General features: G+C 39.2%; 1 protein-coding gene across 1 annotated transcript in view; it reads right to left on the bottom strand.

Moving 5' to 3' along the window:
• The window catches only part of LOC101858600 (dynein heavy chain 1, axonemal), a gene marked incomplete in the record, with an annotated part of 80,580 nt that overhangs the window by 6,003 nt on the left and 52,807 nt on the right, over window positions 1-21,770 (bottom strand). Inside the window, 23 exon segments of the mRNA XM_013089655.2 lie at window positions 1,174-1,304; window positions 1,714-1,884; window positions 2,498-2,674; window positions 3,393-3,572; window positions 4,460-4,633; window positions 5,525-5,656; window positions 6,179-6,482; window positions 7,962-8,161; window positions 8,956-9,107; window positions 10,523-10,718; window positions 11,535-11,760; window positions 12,332-12,492; window positions 13,135-13,284; window positions 13,708-13,953; window positions 14,731-14,862; window positions 15,636-15,914; window positions 17,164-17,370; window positions 17,864-17,980; window positions 18,518-18,643; window positions 19,152-19,271; window positions 19,803-19,994; window positions 20,309-20,480; window positions 21,126-21,334. Coding sequence (XP_012945109.1) covers window positions 1,174-1,304; window positions 1,714-1,884; window positions 2,498-2,674; window positions 3,393-3,572; window positions 4,460-4,633; window positions 5,525-5,656; window positions 6,179-6,482; window positions 7,962-8,161; window positions 8,956-9,107; window positions 10,523-10,718; window positions 11,535-11,760; window positions 12,332-12,492; window positions 13,135-13,284; window positions 13,708-13,953; window positions 14,731-14,862; window positions 15,636-15,914; window positions 17,164-17,370; window positions 17,864-17,980; window positions 18,518-18,643; window positions 19,152-19,271; window positions 19,803-19,994; window positions 20,309-20,480; window positions 21,126-21,334 — 4,154 coding nt within the window.

Here is a 21,770-nt window from a genome sequence, read left to right on the forward strand (position 1 = left end):
GCAAGAGTGGGGGAAGGATGGAAAAGAGTTGTTACTTGTCCAAAAATTGATGAGTACCTGATTCCACCGTGTCATGACACATTTGAGAGCTCAGCCACCCAGAGAAGAACAAGTTGAGATGAGTCGTACAGTAGCTGGTACATGGAGTTTACTGAGAGTCAACAAAAAATACAATCTAACTTCCCCTTCTCCTCCCCCCTCCTCCACACTAGAGCTAGGTCGTGAGCGCGAGAACGGAACTGAATCGCCACTCTTCCCTGCAAAACGCGATTCATGATGCACTTCAGCGGAAAATGGAACAGTATCGCCTTCCGATTCCCAATTCACTCCCCTGTCGATGTCACCACCTTTCGGCTTGTTTGTAACCTACTGCCGGGTCGTTGGTCGAGTCACGAGCGCAAGAATGGAAAGGAACACTTAGTTTGGCTCCCCTTATTTTACAAAAGATGGCTTAGTCCAACCCCCCTATTAAAACAAAATGAACGGGTTCCAACCAATAGACAAGGAATTTTAGGGAGCTATTGTTTTAGCCAATCATGGGGGGGGTGGGGGGGTTAATTTACGGGGGTCGCTTATTGAGGTCAGTAGAGCAGCGCAACGAAGGGTGTGGTGCGGAGAGGATGGCGAGACAACAAGAGAGGGACTCACGAAGTGGCGTTGACATGACACTGTTCCGTTTCACGCATACAACGAGCCCGAGACTTAGTGTTCCACGAGCGCTCGCGTACTCGCGATTCATTAAAGCCGACTGAATCGCGAATCGCCACTTTCAGATTTGGCAAGCAGGATCCAGCTCTACTCCACACACACAGAGAACATTCAAGAACAAACACACAAACACACACACAAACACACAGATACACACGCACACTCACACTCACTCACTCATTTTTGCACAAATTCACACACAAGAGGACAAACACAAAATTACACATACACCTACAAATTTTTAAAGAAATAGACACACACACATGCAAACACATACACACACACACACTAATACACACACAAACACACACACACACACACACACACACACACACACACACACACACACACACACACACACACACCTACATACACACACCAATACACAAACACCCACACCAACACACAAACACCAACACACACACACACCAACACACAAACATCCACACCCTCCCATTCCCTGACCTGATGACCTCTTGCACCAGCACTGTGTTCATGGACTGCTCATACAGCACAGGATACTTCTCCATGACGGCTGACAGGTTCACAGGCTGAGGAACGTGACCCAGGATGTCCAGGGCCGTCTGCTCCATCACCTGGTCACCAAAGCAATAATCATAATTAGTTTACGCACCCATTGACAAAAGTTCGGATCGTTTTAACTGCCCGGTTTTAAACTCCATTAGAATTTTTCCTTTTTTTAAATAGCGTATGGTGAAGTCTTACTCTAAGCATTTGCGTAAACACTAAGAGGGTGAACAACAGGTGTCTACAACACAAACAATTTTCCTATCAAAGAGTATCTTTGCTCATTATGAACACCAATTGATTGTCCATCTGGAGATAAAACTATTTTTATGACATGGCTGCTACAAGAAGCAACAAAAACAGAAAAAAAAGCTGTAGATACCACTGGTTGACTGTTCAATTAAATGTAAGCAAAACTTTTTTTCTAACTTTATTGTCCAAAAAACACAATTTTAAAAACTCCACAGATCTGCTGACCTCTTCTCTGGACATCCCTCCTCCAGAGGCAGACTTTGGCTGAAGCATCACAAGGTCTCCCAGCATGTTGAACGTCTCGTTCTGGGCAAAGGTGATGTTGGCATTGTCATGGAGACCAAACACCTCTGGAGTGTCGTTGATAGGCAAGCTTCTGATGTACCCAAGGTAACCCTGAGCACAGAGAGATATTAAAGAAATTCTTTATGACTTTATTAAAGTGAAACAAATCGATATTAGGACATGAGTGGTAATAATAATAACATAATAATAATAATAGTTCATCCGTCAAAGTCTAACAGTGACCAATACATCCGTGGAGGGAAATATTTCTCAAGTAAAATAGAAGAATTAAAGGTTAAGATGACATGTGGCTTCTGCTATGGTCAATGAGACCAGTTAAGGCAGAGGAACGTTTGTCACATTTTGAGCATTCAAAAGCCACTTTGTGGATGTGCACAGCTTGTAGGATTGTCTCTTGGTTTCAGCATTTTTTAAATGTGAAGCCTCATATGACTTGCTGCCCGCTGTGACTGCTGCTCTCCAACTGGGTCTGTCAGGATCTAGGCTTTCCCATGTAGAGGGAGACACTACCTTCTGTCTAAAGAGCAGCCCCTTCCAACCCTTAATACTCCCATCCCCACCTTGTACATAAGAAGCAAACATGAGTACCTTATCTTTTGGCCCATGAGCATCCACCCCATTGCCAAAAAAACCTCTCTCCCCCTCCTCCACCCCCCCTACCCCAACTTGCCACCAGAATTCAACAGTTTCATCCAATACTTACGCTGAGTTCATTCTCTGGGCTGATTTGTTTATAGATGGCTGACTCAGAGTAGATGAACTCCTCATCAATGACATCACGCTTGTAGAAGCCACCGAGCACATTCATGAGGCAGCGACGATCCCAGTCGTCCGTCACACGGCCGCCATAGTTGATGTGACCAGCCGTATATACCAAAACCTAAAGGTAAGATATTGGTCGAGAAACACATGAGTAGGCTATCATATATCATCACATTTAAGATGCAATTTTTTAACTGGCATTTTATCCATGAGATACAAAATAAGACACCCCCCTCCCTAAAAAAAAAAAAGCAGTGGGGGCCCACCAGAGAAATCAACTCTGTGGTTTTGGTAATCAGTAAAAAAAAGAAAGAAAACAAACGGTGCCCACATCAAACTCTAAGCAAATACATGGCTCTATAGCACTCCTTCCCCTTCTTTTATGTCATATAGACCAACTTATCTTTATGAATCAGCCAGACCAATTATCAGTCCTAGAAATAATATTATTCTTCATTAAAGACTTTCTTTCCTTCTTTTTTTCTAAATTAATTCTTACAAGTCATAGCCCTATTCGCTGTTTTGTCTCAGCAAGTTTTGATTGAAAATATGTACATATTTTCAATATGTACATATTTTCCGTTTCATAAAAAAAGATAGGTCTCAAACTACAAGCTTGTATTACTCACCAAAATGTTCAGAAAAAAGGAAACTTTGGTTTCTGAGAACTTAGATACAATAAAAGCATGCGAAAACTTATGATGAATGAGGGAAAAAAGAAACAACAATAATGCAGCATCTTTCAGTAGACGTGCCCACGTCTTAGAGTCTAACTTCTCCAGGGTGTAATGGAAAACATTTTAAAAAACCATAATGGCAATATTTCAAAGACTCACCTTGAATGGAATTTCGTCATATTCCATAAGGAACATCTTGAGCTGACTGACACAGATACGCAAATCTCCATCTGTGAACTCGTACGGGATGTTGAAACCCAGGGCTCCAAACTTTCTCCTCTCAATGACCACCCCGTGGAACAGACACAGGGACAGCAGGAGATGTTTGAACTCTGAAACCTGCATGCACAAATCAATAGAATCTTTTGTGCTCTTATTCCAAATGTTCATTAGACTCCTGGCCAGCAAACTGATGGTGTTGTGATTAAAAAAAGGCAATCTTACAGGACATCGTTTTGTTCATGTTTTTCATGACATGTAGTTAGTTTTTTTCAATGTAGATGAAAAAAAAATGTTCTAAATAGCTCTAAAATCCTGTTTAAAAAATCAAAGTTTCAGAGAGCATCTCAAGCAGTGTAACTGAGACATCATATCATGAACAGCATCAGAGACACGGTAACAGAGAGAAAGAGGTAATAGAGACACTGAATTAGAACACGTCTTGTGTGTCTCAGGTATAACGGATCTTGATGTCCCTCTTTCTTTGGCTGCGCTGCACTATCCTGCTTAAATCAACATCTGTTTAAGTCATGCCCCTCTTGCTACCATCTTTGTGTCTTAAAGAAGTCAACCTTTCTTCCCAATTCCACTAACTACTGTAAAGTTTGGGCTATTGAGCCACACCCATATTCTTTGCTTCAAAAGGCTTTCACTTCTCTTGTCTCTGCTTTGATGTATTATTTCATGAAACTGTATATCACTGTTGGATTATACATTTTCAATGTATGATGTAGGAGGTCTTCCCTTATTTCTCTTTGCCCAAAGTGCGCACTGGTGTAAATCTTGCAGACAACAAGAAGATAGGAGCACAGGCCATACAGGACTAAAAGAGTTAAAACGCTATAGGATCATTGTGTCAGCAACCAAGCAATAATTGGAATGAAATATCCTGTCAGAAAATTGTTCCAGAAAACAAAAGGTGCCCACATCAAACTCCAAGCAAACACAAGGCTCTATACCACTCCTGCTCCATAAACTATACTACGCCATCTGACATTTATACTCACCCTGTTGCCACACTGACTGAGGAAGTCATCAGTGAAACCCATGTACGATCTCAGCAGGTTGGCCTTTATGCCCTTAGGAGGCTCCACAGTCATCTTTGAGCTGTTCTGTAGGATGAACACAGGGAACTTCTCGCTGGGCATAGAGGTCAGCCACAGACGGAAGTCACGGTGAACCTGAACAGGGAGAAGAAAGTTTTCTATAATAATATAATTCCACTTTATTTGATAATCAAGGGAATTGCTTTGATTTTTTTTTTCCAAAATTTTAAAATCTAACTTCATTGATTCTAATTTGGTGTTCAAAAACATACATAAATGCCTAAATACAACAATACCGATATGTCAACTGCTCAGTGTAAGAAGATGTATGATGGGGTATTACACTAAGCAGTCAATATGAGCTAATCCATCAACCTAACATAACACACAATATCACACCTGTGCAATCATGCAACACGCATTTGCTCATTGTCCTTGTATTTTTCTTTGATAGCTAGGATTAAGCCTTGCTCAAAGAGACACAACAGAGACCACCCATCTAAAAGCTGTATCAACCCATTATTGTACGCCCAAACTGACTAACCCTTCAACCACTGATGCCCTCTAAAACTGTGTTCAACTGTAAAGGTGTTTGATCATGTTTTGAATCTCCAACACCAGATTATGGAAACTATGGTTTTGTAATGAGAGAAGGAGAGGGAGAGAAAGAAAGAGAATGAGAGAAGGAGTCTCATATCAGTGTGTGTGCACGTGTGTGTGTGTGTGTGTTTGTGTGTGTGTGAGTGTGTGTGTGTGTTTGTCAGTGTATGTGTGTGTGTTTATGTTTCCATGGGTGTGTATGAGACAGAGACAGAGACTGATAGAGAAACAGACAGAGATATTATATATATATATATATATATATATATATATATATATATATATATATAAGAGAAAGAGACAGAGAGACAGGAGAGAGACAGAGAGAGGAACAGAAAAAGAGAGAGATAGACAGAGAGAGAAGGAGAGAGAGAAACCTTGTTAAAAATTTCCAGTTTTCAAGGACTCTTAAGCTATTGAAGTTACCTTATCAGGGTCAATCTGTTCCACCAGCCGCTCCAGCATGGGCATAAAGCTGGGGGCCAAGTGACAGTTCTGGAAGAAGACCCACTTGCCTCGCTCCATGGCCGACTTCATCATGGCCTCCGCACGAGGACCCTGAGGGCAGAAAGTTGAACTTCAAGTTTTACTCCCTGTTCAACATAATTTAGGTAAGAGAAAAACTGAAGAGTCACATTGACAATTGTTCTCCATAGAGACTTTTAACAATATTAGCACCTCCAAGAGGTCACTTTCTTCAAGTGGTATTGAAAGGAAAGCCTAACCGTTGACCTCAGCTCTGACACGTTTTCCTCAGTGGAAACAGAAACGAGGCCACAGTTTTACATCGGTGATATCATTTCATCATAGTCGAGCCTACAATTGATGAAATCCTGTGGAACAAACAAATGACGAGCCCTGCTGGGCTGAACTCTAGAACTGCATTTTATACGCTGGAATTGAGCAGAAAATGGTTAAAGTGTTCTCATCCCCATGCTGACAAGACCTGTCCTAAGAACACTGCATTTGTGAAGGAAGATCAGCGCTTCGTGAAAGAGGAGAATGATGATGATGATGATGATGATGATGATGATGATGATGACAAAAGGAAGATCAGGGTCAAACAATTAATCCACCCACCTGTCCTTGACCTAGAGAAATGGCTGTGAGTTTCTTGGCAAATCTCATGGTCTCTGCAAACTTGTACAGATCATTGGCGGGGTCTGTGCCCTGTGAGAGGACAAAGACCAGCGGAGTGGTTGGAGATGAGTCCTTGTAGACCAGGCCCAGGTCTGAGGTCTGTGGCTCGATGAACCTCTGACCCATGAACTCTGCCACGTAGTCCTGCATAGCATTGGTCACTGTGTCTGGTCGTAGAGCCTTCAGTACAATCATGGCCTGGAACTTGTCGAGGTCTTGCGCCCAGGCACCTGGAAGTTCTTCCCTGGAAAGGCATGCAAGTCAATAGGTGTAAAGGAGAGAACAAAATTAAATGTGAGTCATCGTGGTGAAACGAGGCGCTCGTTAAAATAATGAAATCGAAGAAAAAGGCATTTTTCAAACAGTTTGGCAATTTTTATAGAAAAAAATTGGGGGGGGGGGGGGGGGGGGGGGCTAAACACCTTTAATGTTCATCACATTTCAATGATGATTTTACTGAAAAACCTTGTTAAAAATTTCCAGTTTTCAAGGACTCTTAAGCTATTGAAGTTACCAAAATTTGGCGGCCATTTTCTCATCAATTGAACTACTGAAATCAGGCTACCTCACCTTCTTCAATCGCAAATATCTCGACTTCTATTCAAGTTAGATGTCTATTTGTTTTCATTGAAAGCAAGGCAAAGGGATAAGCTTTCAGATGATACAAATAACTCCACTTGCCCAAAAATTGACAAGCGCCTGATTCAACCAAGTCATGACACAAATGCAAATTGGCTGTTTAGTGTAAGACTCTGCTACACACCGTTTTGAATTGTGACATGATGGAGTTTGACACTGAGTAGTTGATATGAAGCTCATTAGTTTTACTTTTACTTTTTAGTTCTTCATCCTCTGTTGCCGTTAAGCGTAAAGGGGAGATGCAGTTTTCTATGGAAGGTCAGCTCCGCAGCTCTTTCAATTGGGATATTACAATTTCTCAGCCTATTATGCTTGTTGATAAGTGTGAAAGACTGAAGGAATAATCCAAAGTTCAGATAAGAATTTTAAAGAAATTCTACAATTTTTACACATTAAGTTTTAGTATTTCATATTCTTCAGCAATACTGCTTACATCAAAATAATTAGGATGTTTGTATGAGTGAATGATAATAATATCTAATTATGCAGATTATTTCAACAGTGCTCACTCCCATACAATACAGCTCTAGGTAAAGAGAAGCACATAAATACAATAGCCAGGATTTCGTGCCAGGAAATAGTATGACAGACAGACAGAAACTACAGAAGGAAAGTTAAAAAGTGAAATCTACCAATAGTACCCTTCAGCTACCCACTTATCAAGACAACAAATTCATTATTAGTGTTGTAAACTTATCATCATGGGCTGGCTTACCAATATGATCAATATGGGTTTGAGCAAAGAGAAGCAAATGGACAAAATAATTGCCATTGAGTGCTGGGACAAAGTGAGGTAGGAAACAACTGAGGGAAAGAAAAGAAGTAGAACCTACCAGTGGCACCCTTCAACCAAACATTAGCGAGTATTTGGTACAACAACAGGAAAACTGAATCTCTTGATTTACTTACAACACTTACAACATGGATAGGTCATATAAGTGTCTGGGATTACAGATATTCCTACAAAAGAGTTACATACACAGAAAAGAAGAAGAACAGATAAAAAAGATAGATGTTTTGATGAGAAAGAAGAAAAAACAAACACATCAGAGCATCTGCCAACCACACACAGATGAATCTTTACCTGTGGGGCTCTATACTGTCAAATATTCTTTTGAATCCGTCCAGATGGTTCTTGAAGTCCTCCCCAAACTTGGCAAACTTTGGCAGGGAGGGCACGGTAAGGATGTCATTCCAGGAGCGGTCAGAAATCCACTCTGGGGCCGGGTTCGGTGTTTCTTTGGGTTTGCTGGTACCTCCAGCAATCATGAGGCGCCACTCAGCCTGTCAGAAATAATCAAAGATGGTAAATAATTTTACAAAAAAAGCTTCCGTAAGAGCAATTTAAATAACAGATAATTCAGATCACAAAATGACTGATGTAAAATAATGCGGCACCTAGCAAAACCTGAAAATGTTGAGGGATAATAATTATAGTTAATTGTATTTCAAATAAATAAGCACACAACCTTCAACAACATTTTGGTACCTCAGAAATACAAAGTTCTATCCGACATTTTTGGCCATTTTGAGTCACTAAGACTATTCAGAAACCAAATATTCTATCTGCTCTATTAAAATTGTATGAAAGATAATTTGGAGTCGTTATCAAGACATTCAAAGAATTGCATTCTAAAAAGCTTTTCACGTTGTGAAGGTAAAAAATTTTTATGTCAAATTTCTCAAAACTAGATACTGAGCAAATAGAACTTTGTAATTCTGAGGGAGCGATTTGAGTCATCAACATGCTCACTGTAGGCTTGACACTGTTCTCCTACTTCAAGATATAAAAAACTTCCCACGGCTAACTCATAAAGCCAAAAAGTTGGCCACAACCTGTTTGGCTGCACAAATGTTGGCACAACACCCAGCAGTCATTGGACAGTAGGTGAAGTGTGTGTGTGTGTGCGTGTGCGTGTGCGTGTGCGTGTGTGTGTGTGTGTGTGTGTGTGTGTGTGTGTGTGTGTGGAGGTGGATGTGGATGTGGATGTGTGTGGATGTGTGCGTGTGTGTGTGGAGGTGGATGTGGATGTGTGTGCATGTGAGTTGTGTGTGCACGTTTGCATGCCAGTACCTACCATGTCAATCTTGCCCTCGTTCATTTGTATACGGACACAGAGCAGGAAGGCAAAGAGAAGCTTGTGTTTCTCAAACAGACTGCGGCACACGTTGGAGTACAGACTGAAGGTGAAGAAGTCGTTGATGTTGGTAATTCTCTGAGGAATGTTGTCTGAGGACACAATTGGAAACAATTGGAAGCATAGGTCAAATTACTTTGATCAGTGGCGAGAGATGGGCATTGTGCATTGTCGTTATATTACAACACAATTCACTAATGGCCACAATTCAAAAGGACAACATTGAGATTAAAGGAATCAAATTATAAAATTGTAATGGTATATTATAGTAATAATAATACCTTATAATGATTATAATAATAATAATAATAATAATAATAATAATAATAATAATAATAATAATAATAATAATAATAATAATAATAATAATAATACAAAAAGCATTTGTACAGAGCAAATCCCTGCTCAGCACAAACTCCGCGTGATTTACAATCTCTATTATTACCGTAGCAGAACTGATAGCATTCTAGAACAATCTCAACTTCCGGGGAAGCATACAATGCAAGGTATGCATTTCTCAGGCAATATAAATACTAACATAATGGTAAAATGTTTCTCCGTCTGTGGCCCGGTAGCTATTCACACCCGGGTGAAGAAAGACAAATTGGTGTAAAATGTCTTTCCCAAGTACACGACATCAGGCTTAGGTCTCAAATCCCCAAACCCGCAACCTCACAATAACAAGCCCGATAGATTAACCACTAGACGATCAATGCCACATAACAAACTGAATATCCTCTTTTAATTCACAAATATTTTTACCCACCCTACTCTACATAAATATCAAATCACATAGAAAGATAATAAAGTATGGTGTCCCTTTCAACACTGATTGTTTTTTCTATGATGCAGGACCTCGTGACTCAATGTCCATTTCAGATAGCACTGACCCAAATAGGACAGAACTGAAAAACTCCTCAAATAATCCAAGTTCAAGAACACCCCATAGAGGATTCAGACAACCATAAGCAAACATTACATCAACACAGCAAACTGCATACCACATCACAGAGGGTACCTACAAACAGTTTCTCGAACACATCCATTTTGAGTTGACAATAACAATATTCCTTTTATAACATTACCATATATTGTAAAGAGCATATAGCCTTCTTTCCAGTTGTGGTATGTACTCTGCAAATACAGTCTATTGTTATTTTTATCACTGTCATCATTATTACTACCATTAGTCTAGTGCTATTATTATTATTCTCAACATCATCATAACTACTATCATCAATAACATCACCATCATCATCATCATCATCATTGTTGTAAGCATGAGGAGACTTTGAGTATTTCAAAATGTATGACTTTATAAAATATCACCATCATCATCATCAACAATAACAGCTACCGTTTTATTTACACCATTTTTATTATTATCAACAGTATGATTATCATCAGTATTATCATAACACTATAATTACTTTTTTAACAATACTAATCTTACACTATTATTATCGATATGATTACTATAATTCTCTGTCTGTCTGATCGATCCTACCTGCTCTCTCAGCCTGAGCGATGCCACCGAGGAATATGGTGATGAACCACTCGAGGGAGTACTGGTACATGGGGTCAATGTTGGCCATGTCCGCCACGCAGAAGAAAAGGATTTGAGTGTTGACGGCCACTGGGATGTACTGGCTACGTGTCTGGTCAATGTCCTTCTCTGTCTGCTCCGCCACCTGCACTTTCGCCTGTGGTCAGAGATGAGTGGTTAATGTTTTAGTTGTTGAATGAATTACAAAGACTGTCCATAATTATTGCTTTATGCAAAGTAAAAACATCCACAGCACTTTTAAAAACGGTGGAAGTATAACTTTTATAATAATAATATTAGTAATAATAATAATAATTTCTAAAAATAATAATAATAATAATAATAATAACAATAATAATAATAACAACAACACTAATAATAACTAATAATAATAATACTACTACTACTACTAATAATAATAATACTACTACTACTACTAATAATAATACAACAACACTACTACTACTACTACTACTAAATAGTAATAATAATAATAAAAATAACTGCATTTATATAGCGCGTGTCCATGCATTACAACCATTACAACTTTAGCAAATACTATTTTTAAACTGCCTGATCATTCGTAGAGCCCGCAAAAAGAAAACGATGGAGAACTTTGTGGATTTCAAACTTTATGACCAACTTGCTGGTTCGAGGGACATACTGAAGTGCCAGCACTTTTGCAAGATAGTGCTTTCAGATGTAGTAAGTTTGCCATGACTGTACAAAGGGGGCATTTTACATTCCGTAGTCATTTTCAAAACCCCATAAAACTGAAGTTTTAGTTTTGCTATACTCTTAAAAACATTTCAGTCCTTTATAACCTACAGTCATAGATGAGTCCTAGTTTATGATGAGCCAGCACAATAATAGCCACATTTCCCCCAAATCACAATGGGACTACTGTAACACAGAAAAGAAGAAAAAAGTAGCAGTAAGTCATAAAGTAAAAATAATGTTGCGCGTAACATACCGTGATCTCCTGTGATTTGATCTTGGATGCCTCGAGTGTCTGAATAAGGTCAATGTCATCCACGGGGCTTCCCTCAGAGGAGCTGAGCCTGTACAAGATGCGGTCCTCTATCTCCTTCAGTTCCTGCTTCATCTTGGCATTGCTGACGATCAGCTGATTCTTGGCTTCTTCCAGATCCGGTCGCTCCTCAGCCACTACAATACCCAACAGCTGATCTTCGAGACCACTGGAAAAAAAAAAAAATTGATGAATTGGGTTTTAAGACTTATTCAACAGTGTCCTGAAAACAATAGTCATCTTCAAACAAAGTCAAGGGAATTTCAGGTGAAATGATGAGTTAGGATATACACCTCATTTAACAGGTGTCCTGACTACATTAATTATCTCCCAATAAGAAAATAAATCAAGATTTTTCCTCTATGGACACAATATGTTCAGCTGATTTTCAACCCAGACAGAACTCAACTGCTACAACTGTTTATGGTGTAGCAGTTAGGCACTTCACTGTCACATGCCAGAAACCTGAGTTTGATTTCCAAGAGGGGAGAAATTTTATTGAGTATCTCAATCTTTCAGCTGGGATGTTGTATTGCTCTCAGCTTGGGTTAGCCCAGACAAGTGTGAAGCCCGCATCCTAAATGATCTTAATTGTGTTGATGGGGTGAAAAAACACCTTCATTGGAAAAAAAGGAAAGAAATATAGATTTCTCAACACCGAACTCATCTTACCCCCATCTAATCCCACAATGGCAGTGACTACAACAACTGTGACAAGACACAGAGGCAGCAAACCGTACCTCGGTGAAAGCGTAAAGTTCACTAGCGTGACCTTCGTGGAGACTTCTGGTGTGTAGTGAGGATTTGGCAGTTTTGTGGTCATGTAGAACTTAAAGTCCTCATGGTATGGAATGATGGCATCACCAAGCTTGATCACTGTGCTTCCTTGCTGTTTGAATGTCTGTAAAAATGTCAACGATAAATGATAAATATTGAGTGAGGTCCATGAGGCTATCTAATATTAATGTAACACCATTATTATTGTTGTCATTATCGTTATTGTACAAGTTTCAAGTTCAGATTCAAGAAAGTCAGGAAGAGGATGAGTCCGAATAGGAGGACCAAGTCAAATGCAATGCAATGAGAAACATGAAGAAGAAGAAGAACAGAAAGATGAAAAAGAGAACAACAAAGGAAGAGTAAGAGGAGGAACTGAAGAAGATGAGGGAGAGGAGAAGTATAAAAGTAAAAATAATAATGGCTTTTGTTTAAGCTTTATATCCTACTAGAGAACTTGACCCAGCTATAACAGTAAAGAAGATCATACTATAAGGAAATAAAGAAGAAAGTATGATGATGATGATGATGATGATGATGATGATGATGATGATGTCTATTAAACAAATTTAAAACATTTTATATTGTTATATTATTTTGTCTAAAATTCAAATATTGTCTAAAATTCAAACAAGACCCTCCTACTCTGCTTTCCAAACAATGATAATGATGATGATGACGATGATGATGATGATGATGATGATGATGATGATTATGAGGAAGACAACAACAGTGATAACAAAACTGATATCACTGCAACACTGACCTGTCTCAACAGTACCGGCTCCAGGGCAGGGTCCAGCTCTGTGCTGATGTTCTCAAGCATGCACGGTTTGCCAAAACGGACAGCATTCTCCAAGCTTCGCAAAAAGTCCTTGTCCGACAGTTTGATAACATCCAGACCTGCCTCTCGTTCCTGAGGAACACAGAAAATACCATGCAATATAAATCGTTTACAGAGAATGCAACACAATAGGCATCTCTCACAAACAAAAACCCTGACTCTCAGAGAAAGTACATTGCATTCAATACCTCTCATTGAACAAATTCTAAATCTCTCATCTGTAACATGCAAATAAAAATATTACCTTCTTTGAAATACAAGAACTTTAAAGCAATCTTTAATTCTTGGTTTAATTAAGAGCATAAATGCATGAACCCATATAACAGGATTCAAATTTACATAATTCAACAAGTGTTAATAATAATAATATTAATAAAAATAAAAATAAAAATAATAATAATAATAATAATAATAATAATAATAAAACTTCTGTAGTAACTTCATGAAAATAAAGAATGAAGAATACAAGACAATATTCCCCTAAGATATTCTTACCATATTCTTGATCCACTTGTTGGCTTGACCTTGTGGGTCAATGAAGAGTGACCATCTCCTGGAGAACTGGACAATGACACCATTCTCCACTGACAGATTGTCCTTGGGCAGTCCAGCGATCTGCCAGTTGCGGATCTTGACTGGATCGCTCATGGTGCCTACCAGCGAGGGATCTTCGGTCCGTGGCACTCCATGTTCGTCCAGCTTCTTCACCCAAGCGTTGGCCATGTTCAGTCGATACTCTCCCTGCATGTAGTCAAACAAGAAACATTTAGTTTCAGTTTTATTTACAATTTTACACAAGCACTTGCAACACAATTAGATCAAATATTAGTGTCAAAGATTAGAGGTGTTACTAGGGAGGAGAGATAAGGACGACCAATGTTTTAGTTTTATAGGTAAGAAAGAGCAAACCACACCACAGTACCCGCCAACCACCAACAAAGTACATGTGGGCTGGGCTGTAAAAGTTTTATTGATAAAAGAGAGTATTAAGATGGAAATAAAAAAACTCATTGTTCCTTTTGTATGCTTAGTAGAAATTATAGAAAGATGAACCTGCAGAATCCATGCACTTTCATTTCTTGACAGAAAACTTATAGATTTACACCATTTCACCTCAAGGTGGCTGGATTGAAAACAACATTCCAAGGTGTGCATTTGATGTCTAAAATAGGAAAGGGCGTGCACACCGAAGTATGCATTTGGGCCCCTTGGGTTACTGAAATAGACTTATCACCCATTCAAGCCCTTCCATTAATAAGCTTTCTTTTTTTTCCAAAAATTCCACACCACTTCTAAGGAGGTAAAGTAACAAAAATGTGTCCAAACTGCAGCAAAAGGCAATAGGTATGAAACAGTATCAGCAGTCTATGCACAACAAATCAGCCCAGAGATTAATCTTGTATGGGATAGAGCACTTTATAAATTATGTAATCAATTATCCTTCTTCCTATTATTAGTAGGCGCCAAAGCATTTGTCCAGCATTGCCAACTGTTTCACGGAAGAAGGGACAGACTCACAGTGAAGGGTCCTAGGTAAGCGATGCTTCCAGATGACACAAGGACATCTCCAATGATGTTGTCAATAATCTTCTCCAGGTTGTCCACAGACTCTCTCCATCTCTCTTTTTCATCTGCTAGACCACCGATGAGCTAGAATTAAAAAAACAAGATTTTGAATTTTAATGTTAATCAATGTGCACCAGCTTTCAAATAAAATAATGTTATTGGAAATGCTTTACAGCTTTTATTCTATCTTCATTAACCCTCAAATTGCTACTTTCACCAACAATTTATCATGCCCATTTCTCAGAAACATGTCAACATTTTACCAATTCTTTATTCTTCTATTCATCATGCCTAACAATTATCATATATTTACTACTCTTCTACTATTCTTCTTGATTCTAAACTATCATATCATTTTACATCTAATTCTCATGCATCAAAACAGCTAGATTTTTAATAGGCCTTACTCTGTTTATTTCTAAATAACAAATATTTATTTTTACTTAATAAAACTGTACTGTAAAATTCATAGTCTTTGGCAACAGAGAAAGGAAGCTCAGATATAAGTGTCATTGTATGGCAACTGCAAGATCATGAGTGTTAGACGTTAAACCCATTTTAGGCCATGCCATATTGTAAAGTGTGCATTTACTTAAAAGACTCACTTTATAAGAAAAACAGAATCACTAGGTTTAAAACCTCATAAAAAGAGCCAAATAATCTGTTTCTATTTCAGTCTATTAGCTATGATATGAACCAAAGAGATACCCCTCTTTTATTTAGTCATGACAAAGATTGCACAAAACAGAAGAAAGAAGAGCGTCATAATACACTGCCTTTCATCAAACCAAATAAAACCGGCAGGATATTCTTTTTGTAATGCAGCAGTATTTTTTTAACCAAAGGATGATTCTGACCTTGTCAGCTCTGACGAGCCGAGCCTCGCATTCCCGACATTTATGTTCCAGCTCCTCCTTCTTGCGCACACAGTCATCATACTTTGCCTGCAGTGTGGCTATACCCTCCTCTACTTCCTGTAGCCGAGCCTTTGCAGCATCGAGGATACGTTGAGTCTCAGCCAACTCTTCCTGTGCTATCCGAAGCTTCTCACGCTTTGGCGCCACGCCTTTTGCTACAAAGTGGTACTTGTGCATGGCTCGGGTCCACTGACAAATGGAGGTACATGCTTTGGACACCTGTAAAAGAAATTGAATACGTTTAGTCAAGGGATATCTTCACTACAAGTATAAAAAGGATAAAAAGCATTATAAATGACCCATCACATCCCCTTTCCACGAAAATTGTAAAATCACGCAGTGCAGATATATATGTACCTCGAAAAATAAAGAAAAAAAGATATATAATAAGTTTTTTAAAATCTAGAATAAGGCTATTGTCAGAATAAGCATATTGCTCTTTCGAGTATGTATCTATATAAATCTAAAGATCTTGTAATTAAATTCCTGCACATGGTTGAATGATGCCTCTGATGCGATATGTACATTTTGTCAGTTTTACTTCTCTTTTCATATTGATTTTTAATGAGATTAATATATAATTTAAACTCTTATGTATACCTGTATGTGTTTTTATGGTCCTCTTCAGCAAAGAAATATTCCCCTCTGGGATAATAAAGTATTATCTTATCTTACAAGAGGGATGATGTGCTAGATTTACGCAGAAAGAAACAATTCCTTCAAATCAGAGGTAGACAAAGTTAAGTCAAGTGACAAGTTCACTATATGACGGACAATGTGCCAGATTTATACATAAAGAAACAATCCATGCTCAACAACACTTTCTACCCCGGTCTTCTGAACCCTACAAAACTCATGAACATGAGCCCCCTTTTGGTGGACTGCTAGATTTATACAACCACTTGGTAAGGCATACATGCAGAGGACAGAAGGGTAAAAGTGATGGACACTTAGGCACATGCTCAGGTCAATTCACACAAATCTCATTTGCCATTGTAATCAATTCTCAACATAGTCTGCATTTCAGCTTGACATCAGCCATATTCTGCCCAGAACAGATTAAAATAAGAGAATACAGGAGAAGAAGTGGAAGGAACCAACTGCACCCACCACCCATCCATAGATGATGAATAGCAGAATGAAGAAAAGAAAGAAGGAGAATATGAGCTTCCAGTACAGAACAGAGAGGAGGAGGATGGGAAATAGGATATGAAGGAGGAAAACAGATTAAAAACTTGGAGTAAAATTGAGTTGACGTTGTTAGGGTCCATCCATACAACAGATGTATTTTACCATATCTTGTAGCCTGCCCATTGATTATCCCTTTATGAATGTGATGGTAACGACTGCTATCTGACCATCACCATGTATCTTGATGAAAACAACACCAAGTATAGACCAGTGAAGTCTTCAACAAATAAAACTATCTGAATGACATAGCTCCTTTAAAAAAAAATCATAAACTTACCTTAGCAATAGCAGCAGGCTGAAAAGCTTCATTATCAATGTAAGGCTGAATCTTCTTGATGTTCTCATCAGGGATGTTGTCTTTGTCGTACTTGAAAAGGCTCTCCAGAAACTTGCCTGGATCTTGAAGCAGAGCTTTGCCCACCTCCCAGTAGTCGTCCACTTTCTGCCCAGGTTTCTCTCCAGCCACTCTCTTGGCTTTGACGCCCTACACCAGGGTCAGAGGTAGATGGAAATAATATGAGCAATGATAAACAATAATAAAAGGTGTTTGTGCAGTGCAAATTCCCACTCAACAGCACTTTATGTGCTTTACAATCTGCACTATCTCAGAAAGCCCTAAACCATTAGGCAAGAATAGGATATAATAGAATGCTACTTGCTCCTCTTCTTTTTCTGTGCCGCTACACTAGACTTCAGCTCTGCTTGCTAAAAGAGCCAAAAAGTGGTTGCTAGACAGATACTAGAGCCAGCCAATGGTTGCTAGATAGATACCAGGTCCAGGCAATGGTTGCTAGATACCAGAGCCAGACAATATTATAGTGCAGTAAAATATTTGTGGCACAACTTAACCTAAACTATCTCTTTAACGGGAGAATCAATGTTGCCCACATTTTACACAGCAGTCTTTTTACAAAGCTGAGCATACTTTGCAATAACATTTACAAAGTAGACAAGTTCTGCTTCTCAATGAGTCTTACCTTCATGATGCAAACAGCCTCAATGACCAGGCGTACACCATCTGGAGGCCTCTGAAGAGCTCTGACCTCAACCACGTCGCCTTTGTTCAAGGACTTCAGACTGGCCAGGGCCGCATCCTGTAACACAAATTGGTTTAATCAGCAAACCATCAACAGCCAATCTTCTACAATTCTGACACTGAAAAACTTTTGCTTTTCTCAAAAATAAATGACAAGATGCACAGTAGATCTAATATAAGCAAAGCTAAGAAATACTTTATTGATCTTTAATAGGAAAAAAGAAACAAAACAATTTCAAACTTCTGAGCAGATTGAAAGGAACAGGCATTATATAAAAAGATTTTTCAATCACCTGTAAAAGAGGCATTTCCATGGCTAACCATTTTTTCAACCAATTTCAAGTTTTTACATACCATTTGTGAACAAATAAAAAACTGGCTATGTACAACAATCCCAAATTTTTCAAATCCGAGGAAACACGCCCACAGCGACTTTAACGGATCACATTTTTTTGGGTCTTATATGTCTTGTATCTAGACTATTTATATACAGTCAGTCTGAAGTCCAGCAATTTGCCCACAATTTCAGAAATTCAGATTTCAAGATTTAATAGGGAAAATTGGCACCTCTGTAGGATGTTTCACTTTCACTTACAAGGGCAGGCAGGGCCTCATTCAGGTCTCTTTGAGCATCATCGGCAATTGCCTGCGTCTCTACGGCTTTTACTGAGGCTTGCTCTTCTTCCTTCTGCACCACTGCCTTGGTCTCTTCTGCCACAGCCTAAACAAGATCAAGAAAATAAGAAAATAGAAACAAAATGTAAAAAGAGTGCAACGCTTTTAACAGAGTAAACATGAATGCACCTTTCTTTTTCGTCTTCTTTTTTATTTCCCAACTGTCTCTTAGTGTGAGTTAACTTCAGGTTCTAAAAACCAGTACTGCAACAAATGTTCTCATATGGCCCACGTTTTTTTTATCCTTGCTTATCAGGTCAACAATATCATTTTCAAAAGTACCCTTAAACACTCACATAAAGTAGAATGTGCTACAGTTTGAGAAGTAAATATCATCAGCTCTAGAGTTTGAGCCCTCTGCAAGGAAGCCAGAGGAGACATGTGCATGGTTAAAATTCCTAATTTTGTTTGTTTATCACAGCAAAAGAAAAATCAACTCTTTTGAAAGTGAACACAGATCTGAAAACTCTGTAGTGTTACTTCTACAAAAAAAAAAGAAAAAAAAAAAGAACAATTTCTTACTCATAAACGCACCAGTCATCATCACAACTTACCGTGTCCTGGGAGATCTGCTCCATGGTGGAGACAGATTCCTTGACTGCCTCCTCCAGCAGGGGTCTCATTGTGGCCAGCTCCGCCTGCAATTTGGCCACCTCATCAGCTGTGGTCAGCAGCTAGGAACAATGAAAAATAAAAACAGGATATCATTTTGCTTGTTGTTTGAGAAAAGAGAACATTGCCTAATAACAGTAATACATAGTGTTCAGAAAAAGTATGATACACGGACACCAACAGTGGAAAAGCTAAAGGTGACACCCTCTTATCACTGGCTAACACTAACACATCATTTGTATGAACCCATGAACAGGAGGAGGAGGAGGAGGAGGAGGAGGAGGAGGAGGAGAAGGAGGAGGACGAGAAGGAGGAGAAGAAGAAGGAGAAAAAGAAGAAGAAGGAGAAGAAGAAGAAGGAGCAGGAGGAGGATGAGGAGCAGGAGGAGGAGGAGGAGAAGAAGAAAAAGAAGAAGAAGAAAAAGAAGAAGGAGGAGGAGGAGGAGGAGGTGGAGGACGATGACGATGATGACAACAACAACAACAACACAAAAAGAACAAGAAGAAGAAAAAGATCAAGATGAAGAATGTAGAACATTTTTATAGTGCCTACTGTCATGTGAACACAGTTGTAAAGATAATACTGTACATTACCTTATCTAAACCAGTCTTGAGTCTCTTCCTGGCTGTGGTCAGTTCCATTTTCTTCATGCCAACAAGCTTGGAAAAGATGCCGAGGAGCTCCAGGTAACTGGTCGGGGTGACGTAGTTGTGTCGCGACATCTCAGCCAGGAACTTGGCAGAATTCACGGTCACGGACTCGTGTATCTCCTGGCACATGGACACCTGCACACGTACACACACAAACACACAGAGGTCAAGGGTCAAGCCAGGCATGGTCTACTTACAGGTCAAGGGTCATGAATTTCTGACATGGTCAACTTACAAGGGATAAACATCAGAGTGGGTGAATGGCAGATGTTCTAGCATGTGGTTAACTTCTTTTTTCTTTTCAGTCTTTACCTCTCTTCCTTCTTTTCTCTGTATGTTACTTTCTAGTAATCTTTAGCACTTTCATAACTCTTGTTTGTGTTGCACCCCCCTTCTCCTTTCCCCTCCCATAAACGAGAAAACAAGGTTTGGACAAGTTGTGTATTTACCAGTCCATTCATGACTTCATCAGTGGTGTCCAGGTCAGGAATGTCATTGAGGAAGCGGAGAGCCACAGACTGGAGAGCATCTGTCGGCCACTGACTGAACCAGTCAATAGTGCAGCAGTTCACGAGGGCAGGGAACTGTCTGAGGCGGGCACGGAAGATTTCTCCAAGAGGACTGTCAGGGAATAGAAAATATCACTACATTTAGGTACGCCACGGTTTTTAAGCCCCTATTAACACTGTTGGGTTAGTGAGGAGGCAGGACCTCCAAATTTAAGTTCCATCTACAATAGGCATGAGACAAGTAAGTGAAGAGCCCTGAAAACTGCCAAAATGGCCAGAGTTCAAGAATGTTCTTCTGGCAATTAAACCAGGGTCAACTGCAAAAGAATCTAACATAATATAAAGTGAGCTAGAGGAATGCCTGACCACTGCATTGACGTTACTATGAATTGAGACAATTGGAGCTCAGAATGGAAAGAGTAGAGATCGCTGAGGGGATACCCTCTACTTTTTTCAGTACTGAAATATTATCTAAAGGTAAGGCTCCACAAACCATTGACTACTTTTGATACAAATAAACAAAACTGCAGGACAGCCGTGACAACTGGTTAAATTACCGTGGTCTTTCAAATTGAAGCCTAGCATGATATCAACTGAAGTAACTACACATAAAATTATATTTATAAGTCATAAAGACAACAAAAACCTCGCTCATACAATACAAGCAAAATAATATTAATGACAACAAGTCAAAGAATTTTCACTCACAAAAAAGAAAAACCAATATCATACTAGCTGTTGACCACCTATATCATACCTCATGGTGAGCACAGTGTGCAAATTACTGCGCACACGTTTGGTGTAGGCGGAGAACAAGTTAGTCTTGGTGGGTTGCAGGCCTGCATCCTGCACAATCGGTTTCATGTCTGTGTAGACTTGCTCCAGTTCATCAAAGCCGTAGATGTTAGGCACGTCTCCTGCATTGAGGATGTTGTTGATGTCTTCAAGGAATGACTCACTCTTGATCTGAAAGAACAGTTGACTTGGTTAATATTTCAGGGGATTTTTTTTTTTTTAAGACCTGCAATTGATTTAACCCTTTCACGACTTATATGACGTACGTTGTTCGTCATTTTTTCTTACATGGCGAATGAGCCAAGACGCTGTTGTGACGTGTGGCGTTCGTCATGCCTTGCAAAGTGCGAGGACCATGATGCTGAATGTCGTTCATCATAGGTGGTATTCTGCATACTGTTTCTATTAGATGCATTTCGTAAAACTTATCACAGATTCACATTCGCAAATATTTCTCAGAACAAAGAAAGCTCTTCCTTTTAGATATAGTTAGTAATATTTCCAAACCGGGTCTATAGGGGTTAATAGATATCATCATGTCTTAAGTTTCACTTTATAGATAGCTGTACTGGTCAAATAATGATAATAATAATCATAATGATAGTAA

This window comes from Aplysia californica, unplaced genomic scaffold (assembly GCF_000002075.1).
Source record: "Aplysia californica isolate F4 #8 unplaced genomic scaffold, AplCal3.0 scaffold00026, whole genome shotgun sequence".
Lineage (NCBI taxonomy): Eukaryota > Metazoa > Mollusca > Gastropoda > Aplysiida > Aplysiidae > Aplysia > Aplysia californica.